This window comes from Vombatus ursinus, unplaced genomic scaffold (assembly GCF_900497805.2).
Source record: "Vombatus ursinus unplaced genomic scaffold, bare-nosed wombat genome assembly UNPS02014778.1, whole genome shotgun sequence".
In the NCBI taxonomy this organism is placed as follows: domain Eukaryota; kingdom Metazoa; phylum Chordata; class Mammalia; order Diprotodontia; family Vombatidae; genus Vombatus; species Vombatus ursinus.
Genome location: NW_020954556.1, coordinates 29,615,915 through 29,633,883, shown reverse-complemented (window position 1 = coordinate 29,633,883; position 17,969 = coordinate 29,615,915). Strand labels below are relative to the sequence as shown.

At 35.5% G+C, this 17,969-nt stretch overlaps 1 protein-coding gene across 3 annotated transcripts in view; it reads right to left on the bottom strand.

The window, feature by feature from the left end:
- The window catches only part of USP34 (ubiquitin specific peptidase 34), a 317,492-nt gene that overhangs the window by 36,648 nt on the left and 262,875 nt on the right, over window positions 1-17,969 (bottom strand). For all 3 annotated transcript variants that reach the window (XM_027865141.1, XM_027865140.1, XM_027865142.1), the window contains 7 exons: window positions 16,356-16,441; window positions 8,265-8,433; window positions 8,078-8,152; window positions 3,876-4,027; window positions 3,467-3,515; window positions 3,268-3,372; window positions 3,129-3,173 (listed from right to left, as the gene is read on the bottom strand). In XM_027865141.1, coding sequence (XP_027720942.1) covers window positions 3,129-3,173; window positions 3,268-3,372; window positions 3,467-3,515; window positions 3,876-4,027; window positions 8,078-8,152; window positions 8,265-8,433; window positions 16,356-16,441 — 681 coding nt within the window. The remainder of the gene's footprint in view (window positions 1-3,128; window positions 3,174-3,267; window positions 3,373-3,466; window positions 3,516-3,875; window positions 4,028-8,077; window positions 8,153-8,264; window positions 8,434-16,355; window positions 16,442-17,969) is intronic.

Genomic DNA, 17,969 nt, shown 5'->3' with positions numbered 1-17,969 from the left:
AAATTGACAAGTATGAATTGGATTGAATTTTTTCTTCTGTTTTGTTTTGTTTCCCCTTTCTTGTGGTTCCTCCTATTGGTTCTAATTCTTCCTTACAACATGACTAATGTGATAGTATGTTTAATAGGAACGTACATGTATAGCCTATATCAGATTGTGTGCTGTCTTGGGGAGGGAGGTGGAGAAAAATTCAAAACTCAAAAGCTTATGGAAGTGGTTGCTGATAATTCAAAATAAATAAAATTAAAAAAAAAAAATCCAGGACCTCTGTTTTGAGTTTCTTCTTTTCCAAAACTACACTTCAAACCTGCACATCACTGCACCACCCTCCCCTCCCTTTACAATCTACTTCATCACTCTTGCCAAGTCCAACCTCTCTACTAGTATCTGACACCACCCCACCTAGTCTCCCATGAGAGCTCTTTCCCTCAATCATCTTCATTCTTTCTTTATCCACTGCCTTCTTCCATGCCGACAATACACCCAGATCTCCACTCTTCTTAAAAAATGTTTTACTCCACACTACCCTTCCCTAAAACTACAATCCTGTATCTCTCCTCCCTTTCACAGCCAAACTCTTATAAAATGCTCGCTCCTTCCTTTGCCTCCACTTCCTCACAGCCCATTCACTTTTCAGTTCCTTGGAAGATTGTATTCAATCCCACCACTCAACTGAAACGACTCACTCCAAGGCTGCCAATGATCTTTTAACTGCTAAATTGAATGGCCTTTTCTCAGTCCTCATTCTTCCTGACCTTTCTGCAGCATCTGTTACTGCTGATCGGTATCACCCCTCTCCCCCATCTTTCTTCTCTGGGTTCCTGGGATACTAATTTGTTCTTTATTCTAATACTCCTTCAAAATCTTCCTGTTATTCACATTATGCTGCTAACATATACCCAAGGGATCTGTACAAGGCCCTCTCCTCTCTATACTCTCTCTTGATGGTCTCATCAGTTCTCCTATGTCTATGCAGATGACTCCTCTATCTACATATATAGATCTCTACTCTTTAGGGCTCCAGTCCCACAATACCAACTTCCTGCTGGACATATTCACTTGGATTTTCCATATTCAATCCAAAGCCAAACTGTCCAAGACAATAGTTTCTTTCCCTTTAAACCTATTCCTCCTTCCTCTTAACTTCCCTGTTTCTATATGGGGCACCACCATTCTTTTAGTCACCTAGGCTCTTAATCATTCACTTTTTCTCACCCTCTATAACCAATAAACTGTCCAAGTCTTGTCAATTTTGCTTCTATACCTCTGCTAACCATTGCCTTTTCTTCACTGCCATGGTCATGATGACAGTTTAAGCCCTTATGACCTCTCACCTGGATTACTGTTATAGCCTCCTAATTGGTCTGCCTGCCTCCAGTCTCTCCCCTGACTATCTTCCACACAGTTGCAAAACTAATATTCCAAAAGCACATGACTCCCATGCTCAAGAAGCTTTAATGGCTCCCTACTGCCTCTAAGATAAAATATAAACTCCTTAGTTTGAGATTTTAAGCATTTCACAATCTACTTCCAGCCCATCTAGAAAGTTTCTAGAATGATTTCACTTAATTTGCCCTCTCATTCTACATATTGTGGCCAAACACTTTATTTTTCACATGGTGTCTAACATATATTATGAGTTAACATTTATATAGTTTTTTAAGGTTGCAAAGTATTTTATACATATAATAATAGGCAGAATTCATGTAGCACTTTAAGGTTTGCAAAGTGCTTTACAAATATTACCTCATTTTATCCTTACTACAAGTTAGGGAGGTAGTTGCTATCTTACAGGAGGTAGTATTCCTATCTTACAGATCAGAAACTGAGTCAGAAAGAAATTAAGAGAGTGTCCACAGTCACATAGCTAGTGAGCATCTGAATCTGTATTTGAACTTTGGTTTTCTTGACTCCACGTCTTATCTACTTCACTACTTATGGACATTATTGCATTTCATCTTCATAATAAACCTAGAAGATAGATGATATCATTATCCCCATTTTAGAGATGAGGAGACTCAGGCCCTGAGTCTATTCTAGAGTCATATTCTAGGGTCACAGAGTTATTAATGGCAGAGGTAAGATTAGAACTCAGGTCTTCCTTACTCCTTACTTCTTTACTCCAAGTATGGCCATCTTTCTCCTACACCATGATGACTATTATATGCTGATTGTTTTCTTAATACGAAACAATTTCTGCATTCCTGGTATAAATCTTACTTGATGATGGTGAGTTGCTGCTGTATTCTCTTTACTAATATGTACTTTATTATTTTAGAAATCTATTCATTAATGAAAATGGTCTAAAATTGTCACTGTTAATGTCTATTAGGTTTTAGAGTCAAGATAGTTACCTTATTTAAAAAAAAATTAATGTTTAATCCTTATTATTTAGAAACAGTCTACGTAGCATAGACATTATTTATTCTTTAAATATTTCTTCCATTCTTCAGGATTTGTGTACTTTCTCCACTAATGCACACTGAAACTCTTTGTACAATTAGCTGAAAGTCAAGAAAATTGCACCTGCAACTCAATCAGGGAAAGTCTACATATTCTGATCAATTTGAAATTTTATTTTTATGTTAAAAAAAACAAAAACAAAAACACAACCACCACCATATACTAAGCACTCTTCAATTAGATATCTGTCCTAACACAGTACTTTATGTGTAAGATGTGATATGCAGAACAAATAAGTAAATGGAGATAAACCTATGTGTCAAAGTTTTGCAACTGTCAATAAACTAAGTCCAGAATGTCATGGCAACTTTAACATTTGCACAGGTAATAACAAATTCTCCCTGTTATTAAGTGACTGTATTTGGCTTTACTATATTGTCTCAAGAACTGCTCCAAATCATTCTGTTTATTTTTTGCATAAAATTACATTTAAAAGAACAGTGGGAATAATAAAATAAGACATCTAGTAACTGATATAGATAGGGAGGTAATTTGGTTTATTAAAATTAATTTCCTTTAATGATAGGTTTACCACAATGTTAAAAATATAATAAGCCTTAATATACATATTTTTCTTTGAGAACAGCTTAAAAAAATTTTTTGAGGGCAGATTTAGTGATTCCTTTAATTTTTTATTCATGCTTGTAAAATTATTTAGTACATACCTCAGGTGTAAGCTTTGCTATGGATGTAAAAAGCATGGAAATAATCTTAAAAAAAGAGAAAGAAAGATTTTTAAAATTTTTCTTAAAATATTAAAAAGCCTCTCTATTACTTTGTAAGTCAGTATTTCTCAGCACTTACATGTTCTGCAAGTCGATTATTATATCGACAAAGGCTGAAAATCAGATTACAGGTTTGTCTTATATTGATTCCATCACGAATATGTTGAAACAAGAAGGGAAATCCCTGTAAAAAGTAATGTTATTAATTTTGAAAGCAATATTATTTGTCAAATATCCTATTTATATTTCCCCTCAAAATGTTTCAGAGATTACTTTACCTTTCCGCCTGTTAATGCTGCCATATCATTCTGAGACAATGTTAAGTGCCTAAAACAAAAAGAAAAACAGATTGAAATGAATTCCCTTTCCCTAATCCACCACTGCAGAACAATGATTAATCCTTTTGTCCTAGCACTAGAATTAACTGAAAGACTACCTATAAAAATCTCTGAAGATTCCGTTATTCTCTACCTACTTTATACCCACCAAGATGTTTTAAAAACATTTTGAGCTCCCTAGGATATGCTTAAAGAAATCTGATTTGATACAGAAGGAACTGGCCCCAGAAACAACCTGATTTTTGAATAGCATTCCAAAACTATTATTAAAATTGCATAACACTCACTGACTAAAACATACTGAAGGAACTGGATCAAAAATAATTTAAGTGTGTCCAAATTTTTTTACCTTTCTGAGCGGGACTGTTCAACTAAAAGAGCAACTAAGGCTATCATCTTTTCAAGTGCAGCAGGCCTGTATTTTTCTTCTGCTAAAGACAGTATGTCTTCTTCTTCTTCTTCCTCTTCTCCTTCTTCTTCTGATAGCACTTCAACTTGAGGCTAAGGAAAAATTCATGGTTTCTGAATAGGGTTTGGTTTTATTTTCTGATGGAACACAATTATCCTACCTAAAATTTTTAGTAATGTGAAATTAACAATTTCATACAGAACACAGCTGGTGGTGCCACATTTGTTTGTAGATGGCATTTTATAAAAATCCACTGTAGAAAAGCATACTAACGCACTGTTGGCAAAGCTGTGAAATGGACTAACCTTTCTGGAAAACAGTATGAAATTATGTAAAGAAAGTCACTAAAATATTCATATGCTTTGATCCCAAATTTCTCATACTAGGCATACAACTTAGCGATGTCAATGACAAAAGGAAAGGATCCATGTACATCAAAATATTTATAATGCATTTTCTGTAGTAGTCAAGAACTGAAAAGAAAATAGCTGGCCATCAGATGAGGAAGGGCCACATAACCTGTGGTACATGGAGTGGAATCTTACTGTGGTGTCAGACACAATAAAATACAATGAATACCAAGAAGCGTGGGGAGACCCATATAAACTAGTACAAGGTAGAACTAGAAAAATAATGTAAACAAGGACTATGATAATATAAATGAAAAGAATAAGAACAACAAAAAAACCGAAACTCTATTGACCAGATTTGGCTCCAGAAGAGACAAGAAAAGGCATTTCCCTATCTTCTTTAGATTAATGGAAGACTTAGGGATGGAATACTGCACACCATATTAGACTTTATTCACATGTTTATCTTTGCTGAACTGTTTATTTCCTCTCTTTTATTCTTTAAGAACTGTGTTCTGCGAGAGGGGAATGATGATGCATGCATGCATACACAACCACTATACTGAGTATGTATATACATATTTGCATGCATGTATGTAAATATTCCTACTGTACTGAGTATGTATGCATGTATGTATAAAGTAGGTGACATAAAAACAAAAGACATTAATAAAATTTTATTTTAAATTATTTATTTAAATTATTTTTATTTCTATTTATTTAAAAGTTAATATTTTGCTAATAAAATAATAAAAATTAATTATCTTAATGATTTAATTTAAATGTAATTATTTATTTATTTAAAAAGCTCGGTTTTATCACTCTCACAAATTCAAGGCCAAAGGTCAAAGTCAAGATTAACTTGTAACACAATTTCGTTCATATGAAGAAGATTCATGGAATTAATGGACAAGGCTTGTTAATGCCCAATCTAATCCCCATAGTATTGAGTATTTTCCATGGAGCAAATCACCTAATAGCTATACTTTCTTAGAGCCAAAGCTCTTTTGGATAAAGTAGGATCGGAGTGACTGTGTTGAGCATTAGAGAAAACAGCAATATTTCCTGTCTGATAAAACAAAACAAAACAACTCCTCCTGCAGGAAAGAAGGTAACTATTTGAAGTTCCCTATTTATCCTGAAGTTACAGCCGTGTCCATAAGACAGTAGTATCTTCAAACTAAGATCACTGTAGGATTTTTTAATCTATTTGATTAATTAAAAAGTACATGATGATATAAAGCAGTCCTCAAAAACTGGCATTCTTTTTAGCAGAAACTGAAAAATGCTGTTAAAATAGTGCATAAATTCACAAAATCATATAACTGAGGAGCTAGAAGGAACTTTTTTCTATAGTCCATTCCCCTCATTTTATAGGTGAGAAAATTGAGGTCCAGATGAATAGCTAATCTGAGACTGGAACTGAGGTTTTTGGTTTCTGCTCTAGAGTAGACAGTCAAATGACTGGAGGTTCAAGTGTGGCTCTATCACTTACTAGCTGTATGACTGAGCACATCATTTTACCATTCTGATTCTCTATTGGCTCATCTGTAAAATGTTGATAATGACATTTGCCTTACTGATGTTACAAAGAGATGATGTGAAAAAAGTACTTTATAAACGTTAAAAGTAGCATATACGTAAACATAGATCCTATATACACAGATACTTACACCAGAAACAATATACTTCATGAATATATTGGTTACTTTAATTTTCATTTGTATATACAGCCACCTCACCTGAAGAATTACTCAAAAGCATCCAAGAATTACTCAGATGCATCCAACCTGGGAAATAATGTTAGCTTATTGACAGAAATGTCAACAGAATGTTTAGACAGATACTACTCAAGAATGTGCCTGGAAATAGCCTATGTGTGTTTGCTATATGAGGACCAGTTCAGGGTTCTATGTAAGTTAAAGGATGATCATTACCAGATCCTTACCAGGCATCAGTTATTGAATCTTTCAGCCAAAGCAACTCATGCAGACTATTTACTAAAGTGAAGAGGAGTTGTGATATACATTGGAGAAATCATAGAGCTCTGAGTGTTAAAATAATAACAGTAATAGTTGACATTTGTATAAAACTTTAAAGTTTAAAAAGTGCTTAATAAACCTGCAAATTAGGTGCTGTTATCATCCCCATTTTATAGATGAGGAAAAATACTAAACAATGTTAAGTGACTTGTCCAGAATTACAAAACCAATCAGTAAGTGCCTGAGGAGGGATTTGAACTTGGGTCTTCTTGACTATAGGTTTAGTATAGTATCCACTGTATAATGAATAAAATCCAACTATAATACTTATGGAGAGTTCCTGGTAACAGTACAAGGACTTGAAAAATATGATATTTAAGAAAGGGCATCCTTTTGTTATCAAATGAAACTCTATGAAATCATTCTAAATGCCATCAGCAATATAAAACAAACACTCTTGTATTGAGTAGTGATGGATATATTCCCATAAGGACATAATACAAATACTCTTGATGGGATCCTTATGGAATACATACACATATTCACATATGCATACACCCCTGCCCCTTTGTCTTTATCTCCCCATGGGATATGTATTTCTTTACAGGCATAACTTTGGTCAGGCTCCCATTCGTTACCAACTAAAGTGAAGAGGAACACATAAACATATTTGCTGTTCAAATGTTTCTCTTCTAGAAAACTGCCTGGTGGTTGGCTTATGAGATAACTTAAATTAGTGCTAATTGCTTAACTTAACAAATTTATACTTGTTATTTGGAATTTTTATATTACAAAGACTAAACAAGTATTAAGCAGTTCAGAAAAATGGTCACAGGATATGAACTGGTAATTCAAAAGAAAAAAAAATTATCAACAACCATGAGAAATGCTCTAAATCACTAATAATTAAAAGAAATGAAAATTAAAACATCCTTGAGGTTCCACCTTATACCTATTAAATTGGCAAAGGTGACAAAAAGGAAAATGACAATTTTTGGAGAGGGTAGGGGAAGACAAGCATACTAATATACTGATGGTGGAACTGCAAATTGGTTCAACCATTCTGGAAGGCAATTTTGGGCTATGGACAAAAGGTCAGCAATCCAGCAATATCATAAATAGGTTTATATACTACATAGATAAAAGAAAGAGGCAAAAGATTCTTAAGCATAAATACAGCAGCACTTGTTGTTTTCGTGAACAACTGTAGCAAGAGTTGCTTCCCATCAACTGGGAAATTGCTGAACAATTTGTGGAATATGAATATAATGGAATATTACTGAGCCATAAGAAACGAACAAAGAAATGAAAGTTTTATATGTACTGATGCAGATTACACTGAGCAGAACTAGAACTATTTATACAATGACCACAACACTGTAAAATAACTTTAAAAGACTTAAGATCTCTGAGTAATGAAATGACTAAGTAAGATTACAAAAAAGTGATAATGAGGTACACTTCCCATCCTTTGACAGAAAGTGCAGAGTGAGGCATATCATTTTCAGATGCAACTAATACAACATAAATTTGCTTTTCTCAACAACATCTGTTAGATATTAAATCTTTTATCTGAGAAAGGAACAGTTTGGGGGTAGTGAAAGTGATGAAAAGAAGGAAAGAAAATAGTGAAATTATATTCATGGTTTCTTATACAACCCTCTTTTTCTGACATTATATGTAGAAATGTTGATGATTTTCTAGTGCATAATAAAAAAAAACGATTTGGCTCTTTATCATTATGATTCTCAGAAATAAGAACTACTTGGTAAATGGTTTCTAAACTGAGAATAAAAGGCACTATACTTACATTTTCAGGCCCTTTGGTTCCCATATAGAAATGCACCATTGTTGAAATAGCTTGAAGTGAAAGCAAAAATTGGCTCTAGAAATAAAGATAATGATTTACATGAATGTAGGGAATATTACACAAATGTATATATGTGCAAGATTTACTTTAGCACAGAATTTCTGAAATGAACAAGAAATATCCTTACCTCCTCTTCACCCATTTTTGCAAATTCATAAAGAAAGGCAAAGTACTCAGTGAGATGTTTACTATGAGGTTTCACACCATGTTCCATAATTGACAACAGTGTCTTCACAAATCTGGTGACACATGAACGGCTTCCTATATCTTCCACAGGACCATCCATATCATCTGACCTGAAACAATTTAACATGACTCTAACATTGGTACCATGAGAGAACATTGTGCTCATATGAAAACATTTTAAAAAAATTACATTTATGCATTTCACTGTTGTCACAACGAACACCAATAGTAATGACATGTATTACAGAATCTGAATGTTAAAAGGGATCATTAAAATCATTTGACTCCAATTTCCTACCCTAGTTAGGAAACATTTCCTTACTCTGAGTGCAACCCAATGGTTCTGTGCTGGGTCCTCTTGTCTCTCTACATTTTGTTATGAATGACATGGATTTCATGGGTTCAATTCTCATCTCTATGTAGAACACTCCCAGATCTCTTGCTACACATATCTAGCCTGTCTACTGGACATTTCAAACTGGGTATCTTATAATTATTTTACCGATTAGCAATCTGATGGAAACAAGAGGTTAATATCACTTGCCCAGGTTCACACAGCCACTAAGTGTCTGAGGCTGGATTTGAACGCAGGTCTTCCTCACTCTAGTGCACTATACACTGAACCACCTACCTGCTTCTATTACAAATATAAATTCATTGGCTTATCTCTCAGTCTTTTTTACAACCTGGGCCCAAACTACGTTTGCAATTTTATTAAAAATTATTCCCTTTACTGTATTCCATTGTCCAATCAAACTGCACTTTTTGCTATTGCTCATATTATGACACTTCACCCCCACCTTTGTCTCTCATCCTCTGCTTCCTTCTAAACTGTGCTTAAGTGCCAGCAGGTGAGTATCTGTGTATGAAATCTTTCCTGATTTCTCTACTTGCCAGGGCCCTCTGTCCCACCTAAATTATCTTGATTTATTTTTCTGTTACTTATTTATGCACAGGTTGTCTCCTTTACAGAATTTAAGCCTCTTGAGGGAAAGGACCATGTAAAGATCAAAGGAGACAGGAAAAAGAAAGGATAACTAGATGTACAGTGGATAGAGTGATGTACTTGAGTCAGGAAGACCATAATTAAAATCTTAAACTCAGATACTCACTAGCTACACGACTCTGGGCCAATCACTTAAGCTCGCCTTACCTCAATTTTCCCATCTGTAAAATGGGAATAGCCACCCTTACCCCACAAGATTGTCATGAAGATCATGAAATCATATATAGAAAACATGTTTTGCCAATTTTAAAGCACTATATAAATGCTAGCTATTATTATCACAGGAATAAACTACATACTACGTGGACAAAAATAGGAAATATATGAAGAGTTTAGGAAACTAATCACAACCTGAAACATAATGATAATGGGGATTATTTGGACATCTGTTACAGATCTCATCTTAAAGCAAAGAAAGTAATAATTTCTGTAACTGCCTTAACGATAACTTCATTTTTCAAAAGAACTAACAAGGGGAAATCCTATTTTTTAATCTAATTCTCACCAAGAAAGAGCAACAGGTGGCTAAAGTGGAAATGAAGAGAACATTGGGGGAAAGTTATCATTCACACCTAGAGTTTGCAATAGAGAAAAAAAAGATGAACACAGTGTGACATGTACCCTAAATTTTGGGAGAGCATACTTCAAAGAGATTAGATGAGCATATATAGGATCCACGGACTAAATTCTACAGGAGAAGTCAACCCAAGAACAATGACCAGTTCTCAAGAATGAAATTCTGAGGACATAACAGAAACAGTTTTGATGAAGTGGAAAAGGGTTGAGTTGCCTAAAGATATCATTATGGAAACACAGGGTAACTCAGAAACCCAAACTAGAGTAGGTGCAATATGAATGGAGAGAGAAAGGGATGAATGTGAGTAATAATGTAAATTAATATAACTTATCAACAAAGTGCTAGGAGGAATAAGGAAGAGGGAAGGGTCTAGAATGGCTACAAAATTTTGAACATGGGTGACTATAGTAGCCTCAATAGAAATAAAGGTGTGGAAGGAAGATGACAGATTGTTTTCAGTATGTTGGATTTGAGGTGGTAATGAGACATTCAGTTAGAGACATCTAGCAAGTAGATGGAAATGTAAGAATGGAATTCAGGACAGTGAACAGGGTTGGATATACAGTTATCCCTTCCACATCATGACTTTCCCCATAGTGATTTTACAGGTCAGAGGTCGGCATAAGAAATTAAATGGGAATTTTGGGAGAGTTTTGTGGAAGACAGTTTTGTGGGAAGCCACTCAAAGGTCAGTAGATGACATAGAAAAAGTTGAGAAACTAAGAAATGCAAAAATATATGTTATAGCATTGTATAGTATCAATTCAGACTTTTTCTCTGGTATGGAGGGCCAAAAATTTTCCCAGATTTTCCAGATCACAGGGGTGCTATGTTCCTAACTCCCACAATGTGGAAGGGATAACTGTATAGACTTGATATGACTAAACTACTAAACTTTGATGGGAACAAATGAGATCACTGAGGAAAAGTGTAAAGAAACAAAAAGGTAGAAGACAGGTCCTCAGTGGAATGTCATGATTAAAGAGTGAAAGATAAATGCTAACTAAAGATGAGTAGGGACCAGTAGCATTCAAGTATGGTGGAGTTGTGGCTGAGGCATCTGAGTAGTGGTCGGGGCTACATGAAAGGGTTTTCCGCTTGTCTGAGCCAGGGAGAAGTCTGGGGGTGGTGATGTCTAGCAGCCCAATCCCATAAATGGTGGGCCCAAGACATTTAGATATATTGGAAGTGCTGCCTTTGGTTGTGGGATCCAATAAAATCTCAATTCAGTATTCAGGATTAACTGAAGGTATATCCTGCTGGCCCATGCCCAAAGAAAGCATGGGCTGGGGATGTAGGACAGGGGCAACATCTTGGTGGTTAAGATCTTCCAGAGAATTCTAACCTGGTAGTCCAGAAAGAATGGAAGTATGGCCTGAAGTTCAGAATGCCATACAGCTAAGCTCGATGGGTCCAGGCCTAGAAGAACTGTGGCCTACAGTTTCAGAATCAATAGAAAATCAGTTTGGTGCTCAAGAAGTGAGCAGCAAGGGTCCATCTTTGTCACATTTCTGAAGCTTCCTGGCTTTTCTCACCCCACTCCCTTTACTTTAAAAAATTTTTTGGCAATATTAGTTTATCTCAAGATTTCTGGATTTCCTCCTACTCCTTCTGATTCCTATGATCACCAAAAATAGTTGTTCCAAGACCCTGGGAAATAACTGATTGCACAGCCAGAAGATGAACTGATTCAAAGCAGCTAGATATCTCCTTACTATTTTTCTCAACTATCTTGGGCTTGAATTCCTCCTTTAGCACATTTGGTCTCTCCTTGCCTCCTTGCTAGTTTAGAGATCATTCTTCTTATTAAGAAGACAAAAGCAAAGTAGAATATAACTCGTTTTTGTTGTTGTTTTGTGGTATGTTAAAATCATACCACTTAAACTAAACAGTAGAACTAATTTTTTCTTCTTTCAGGATTAAGGGAATAAATACATTTTTCCAAGCTTGAAGTCATTTTGGGCTTTAGTCTTTACACACTTTTTTTTTTTTTAGGACTGTGAACCTTTTACATTCTTCCTTTATGATTCTACCTCTATCTTTTGTTCAATAAAATTTTACTAAGTATACCTACTATAGTATATAACAGAACACTGGGCAAGGGATGACTGGAGGTAGAAAGTTTTAGTAAGGTACAATCTTTGACCTTGTAGTTTATAGTTTAGTAAAATTTGAACTCAGAGAACTCTCCATATAGCCAAGTTGTCTCTTCCTTCGTCAACAGGCAATCACAATTTCATGAAACTTCTGTGAAAATTAGGTTTATTTCAAGAGAAATGAACATGCATGCAGAACTCAAAAGGTTCACAATCCATACAGAAGTTTGCATATTTATAAGAATGGAAGGAAGGAAGGAGGAGGAAAACAAATTTCCACCTAAAGGGGCATGGCACGAGAGGGGGAAAGGTGAAGTAAAGGTGAGAAAAGGACAAAACCTCTTCTGAAGGTTTTCCTTGGGAAATGCTAGACTATGAAGATGGGATGGTCTGCTTATCTACAAGGGTCCCAGCTACACAAACAATTTCTCAACCTAATGTAGCCTGACTTGTACTTTTCTTGACTCCCAAGGACACACATTCAATTTGGGAGGCAAACAACAAATTATGTCAGCTGGCAGGGATGTGGACGGTGAGGGTGAAGGGGAAATGGCATTCTTGTGGGGCAGGGCTTTGTCGTTGACACATTTGGGGCCTCCTGCACGCTCTGGATCCAGTGTTTCTGGAAATTATGGCAACTCAGAAAGACAAGTTCAAGGGAATCCTTACCATTCCTTAATACTTTCTTTTTATTCTTATTGGGATAATTCATAACTATTAATGGAATTTCATTTTTGACAGTTATACACCTTCTTTCAGAGCCTCTTCAGTTATCTTACATAGATAAAGGTGGCAGTCAATCAATCTACTCACCCCACAATATGTAAGTGATAACATGCTATCCTCTGGTATATTTAGGGAGAATATTAGTGTTCCAGCAGTGACTCTGAAACAGCTGACAACAGTGCCTGTATTGCCAAGCAGACTGGATGCAGATCCAAGGTTTTACAAAGAGCCCAGCAGAATAAAACTATGCCATATATAGGGGAACATCTTGATTACTGTAGAAAGGGACTTCAAGGACCTATGCCATGGATTGTCTAAATTTAAGTACAATTTCCCTAGACTGTGCTTTATGACAGAGTGTGTCACATACTTTTTAAGGAATGGTTTGTACCAATTTTTTAAACTACATCATTGTAGTAAAATGCCTCTTTCTAAAAACTAATTGTCCGGTTGGCAAATCAGAATGGGGGCTCAAACCCACAGCATTGGAAAGATACCTCCCAAGGGAAGTAGGATCAGAGAACGTGCTAAACATTTCTGATCATGCCTAGTACTTCTGTGTTATAACATGAGACCTTTTTCTATGATCCCCGTGGCTTCTACTCCTTGTTAGTAAGAGTTAAACTGAGAGTAGGAGGTCCTTTTCCTATGTTTGCTAACCTAGTTTCTACTTTTGAATTTCTGTGGGTTCCATGGAGTTATTTAAATAGGTCTAAGAATTCATTATAATTTGTCTTGCTTAGACACTAGAAACTTAAGACTCTTGAGAACTTAATTCCTTGACTGCCTGAATTTCCACCCTGGGGCCAGACTAGTCTGACTGATGGTTGCCTTAGTAAGCTACTACACCTAGCCAAACAATATTTCTTTTCATTCCTCAGCCATTTCCTCCCTAAGGTTCATGTTGCTGTGTGGGGTTCTAAAACCATAATCAAATAAACTGTCACCGCTTTTGTAAAGGGTATACTTCCCTATGGTTCTATTTACCTTCCCTGAAAATTTCCAAATGAAGATATCACTCCTCTATATGGATAGTCACCCTTATTAGAATTAAGCTTGAGGGAAAAGGCAATTCTTGCTATTGTATTTGCATTCTCGGGGCTTGGCACAAAACAATTAATAAATAGTCTTGTTCATTTATGTAAGATGATCCAATATAATAAATGTAGAAATATACATATTATAGTCCAAATGTTTACATATATGTATGTATTGACATTTTTCAAATTTATAGATTTGTCAGTACGTGGTTTTTTCAGTCTACAGATATCAATAATATAACTATTATCACATGAAAGCCTGAAATAATTTGATATTAGAAACGAGTCATCATGCTCAAAAAAGGTTCCCCACCCCTGGTTTAGAACCATTATTATAAGTAGAGGGATTTTAATTGCTATCAAGTAAAAAATTTATCAAATGGTCTGCCTTTAGCGGGATAAATCTTCTAGCAGATTTCTAAGTAGTGAAGTCTCCTTTCATTACTACATCCTGTCTCTGTTCTAGTCCTGAGTTTTAGATCAGAAAAGCATCAAGCATATTCTCCATTTAGGCTGCTTGTCTGCACTCCCACATCTATGGCATCATATTTATCTCCTTATGATCTTAGCCACATTTTGGGCACGGGTACATAGACAGATGTCCACAGAGGCCATAACTACTTTATCAGGACCTACCACTAGCTACATATTCTCCTTCATGCTTTGTGTTACGTGTGCATCTTCAGGTCTGATTTATGCCTTCTAGGAAAAACCTTATACTTTGTATATGGCTCAGTTACTCTCTCCTTTTCTGTGCCATCTCACTTCGTAATCTAATTATTTGACAGAGTTTGCTCAAAGTCTTTGTCTTTCTAAGTTTCTTTAAAATGAATAATTTCTTCCATTGTCTAGCAATTGTTAGTCCATCTTATTAAGTCAGAGCACAAAAGTATAAAAGAGAAGCAAAAATCTTGTATACTTTCTCCTCAACCAGAAAGATCAGCTTTCATTTAAGTTACAATTTGGCAGTCATATGAAAAAATGATCCAAATCACCAATAACTAGTGAAATGCAAATTAAAGCAAGAGTCAAGTTCCACTTGACACCTATGAAACTGGCAAAGATGACAAAAAAAGGAAAATGATCGAATACTGGAAGGGCTATGGGGATATTAGGCATATCAATACACTGTTGTACACAGCTGTAAACTGGTCCAGCTCTTTCTGGGAAGAAATTTGACCCTATGCCTACAAAATCATTGAGCTGTTGATATTCTCTCAACTATTTCCACAAAGAGATTGAAGAAAAATGAAAGTGGCAAGGAGCAAGAGGGAACCTGTGCCCATCATTTGGGATCTATATATTATTATATGTGAATTTAATGGAATACTACTGTGCCATTAGAGATGAAAGGGATGAGTTCAGAGAATGCTGTGAAGACTTGCACGAGATGACGTAGAGTGAAGTGAGCAGAAAGAGGACAACAATTTATATAATAACAACAACTCTATAAAGAACTTTAATCGATGGATCAAAGAGTAAATATGATTCCAGAGATGACAGACTGAAGATGCAGAACAAGAGCTTTATCTCTGGACCTGAACAATGTGAGAATTTGTTTTGCTTGACTATGTACATGTTACAAAGGTTTTGTTTTTCTTTTAGACAAAGATGGAGGGAAATGGAGAGCAAACAAAGGCTTATTAAGTGAAAAATAAAACGAAATGAAAAAAAAAATTTGGCAAGGAACTTCCTGCCACACTTTCTTTGACTCCTGCCTCCTTGAAATCAAATGAAACTACACTTATCTTTCAAGGCTCTTCCTAAAAGTACCTCTACAAATTTACATTAATTTGTCACCTTGTGACTTACCTCTCAAACTATTCCCTGATAATGTGCTCAGGCAGGATCCCTTTATAGGATCATAATATGTTACACATTTGACCTTAGAGTTTATTTATTCCAATTCCCTAATTTCACAGATGAGGAAACTGATGGAAGAGGGTTAACAGACCTACCTCAGGTCACAAAGGAAGGAAGTGGCAGAGTTGGGAACTGAACCCAGGTTTTCTGACTGAAACACCAGTGTTTTTTCTACTTCACCATGCTGCCTTTCAATTAGATCTACTCAGCAAACACAGATATCTTTGACTAGGAGAATTTAATATCTCCTTCCTACTTCATCATAGGAATCCTATCATTTTGGGTCCAATTTACTATGTCTGTTACGATAACTCCAATTTTATATAATACCCAGACAATAAATGAGAAGACTCTTTTAATTTAGGCATTTGATGAGAATTATGAATATACAATTATTTTAACGAGCATATAAAATCTTCCCAAATGAGGGGCAGCTAGGTGGCACAGTGGATAGAGCACCGGCCCTGAAGTCAGGAGGACCTGAGTTCAAATCCAGCCTCAGACCAAACACTTGACACTTACTAGCCGTGTGACCCTGGGCAAGTCACTTAACCCCAATTGCCTAAATTTAAAAAAAAAAAATCTTCCCAAATGACATCAATTCTTTCTAATCTATTTCATTAGGCAAGGGAACTTAAAGATCTCATGTTGGAAATTTTAATGTTTTAAATAACTATCATCTAAATAAAATGTGGAAAAAAGTGTTCAGAAGCAAACATTTTACCCATCTTCCATTCCAGGTTGTAAATAGAGGTGAGCATGTACAGGTCTAAGTCTCTGAATCACATGAATACACAAACGCTGAAACATCTGCAAATGATAAAATATGAAGGTACAACTTAAGTTAATATAGGCACACACACACAGACACACACACATACATCCTTAATGAGAAACTGATTCTTTTCCACCTATTTCTGACCTTTGCACATCTTTTACTTTTTCTTTTGGTCTAAAGTTTTGCCAAGAGTTCTGTCTGTGGACAGAAAATGGAGCAACGTGGAATGATTCCAACACCATGTTTATAACAATGGATACAATAAGCATTATCTCATGTTATCTGCATGGAAAGAGATGTTAGAAATCATCCATAACCCAAACTTTTCATTTTGTAGTAGAGGAAACCAAGGCCCAGAGAAAAGACAAATATTTTTGACCGAAGCCATAAAGTTTGTTAGCAACAGAGACAGTATTACATATATATGATGGAGGTGGGGATATAAACTGAAGGATCAAACTGAAGTTTTAATAACTCCTAATTTTGCTTCAGATGGAAACCAGGTAAAAAAGCAATCAAATTTCCTCCCTATATTTATAGGAGTCAAAGTAAACTTTTGAAGTGGTAACACTGGTTTCCTTTTAACCCCTAGGTGACTAGATAGCAGATGGTGAAGCATAAAAGGCAGGGGCACAAGAGTATAAGAATGACTCATCCTGATATCTGAAAACCTGAATAGCTCTATTTTCAGTTGTAGGCAAATTTTGCAATGATAACTGATATTTGTGCTTTCTTGAATCTTTCCAGTCTTATAGCAACTTTGGTGTCAAACTTCTAACTTTTTATCAGATCTTTTCCAGTTAAATTTAACATCAGAATATTAGTACTTTTCTTTGCTTGAGAAGGTTACTGTCAAATATTGTCAAATATACCATGATAAATACGTACTAGTGATATTCTCATACTGGAGTGAATGTTCTGGGTACAAATGAAAGCATATAACAAAATACGTTTTTAAATAGCGAATTCTGACCGAATTTACCAGAAATATCACTAATTTACTTGGGAAATTAGGGAAGTGTTTGTTATTTTATCTAATGTTATTTATCCTATGTGATTCTTCTCCACCTAGAGGTGAAAACTAGAAAGATACTTGTCTTTATCACCATTCCTTGTGAGTATATGCTAAGATACAGGGCGATAGGGATTGCAAGGGATTGGTGAAAATTTTGGAAGAGTAAAATTTAGAGTGACTTGTTTTATCCTCTACAAAGTGAGAAGTTTGGACTAATCAAATCAATAAGTAAATACCCAGGACTGTTCTAATTGCTGGGAATACAAAGAAAGGCAAAAACAGCCCCCCTGTTCTCAAGGAGCACTCATTACAACAGGATGAACTAGATGACCTAGTTCAAATTCTATGACTGTTTTTCCTTTTTCTAATGCTCTTGGAAGTATTTATGAGTAATAAAGTTCCTCAGTTTATAGTTCCAGAGATAGCTCTATAGTTTCACAGCCTCATTTTACAAAGGAGGAAACAGGCTCAGAAAAGTGAGTGACCTTCCTAAGATCACATTATCTATACACAGAGTTAGGATGGAAATTCAGGTCCTCTGACAC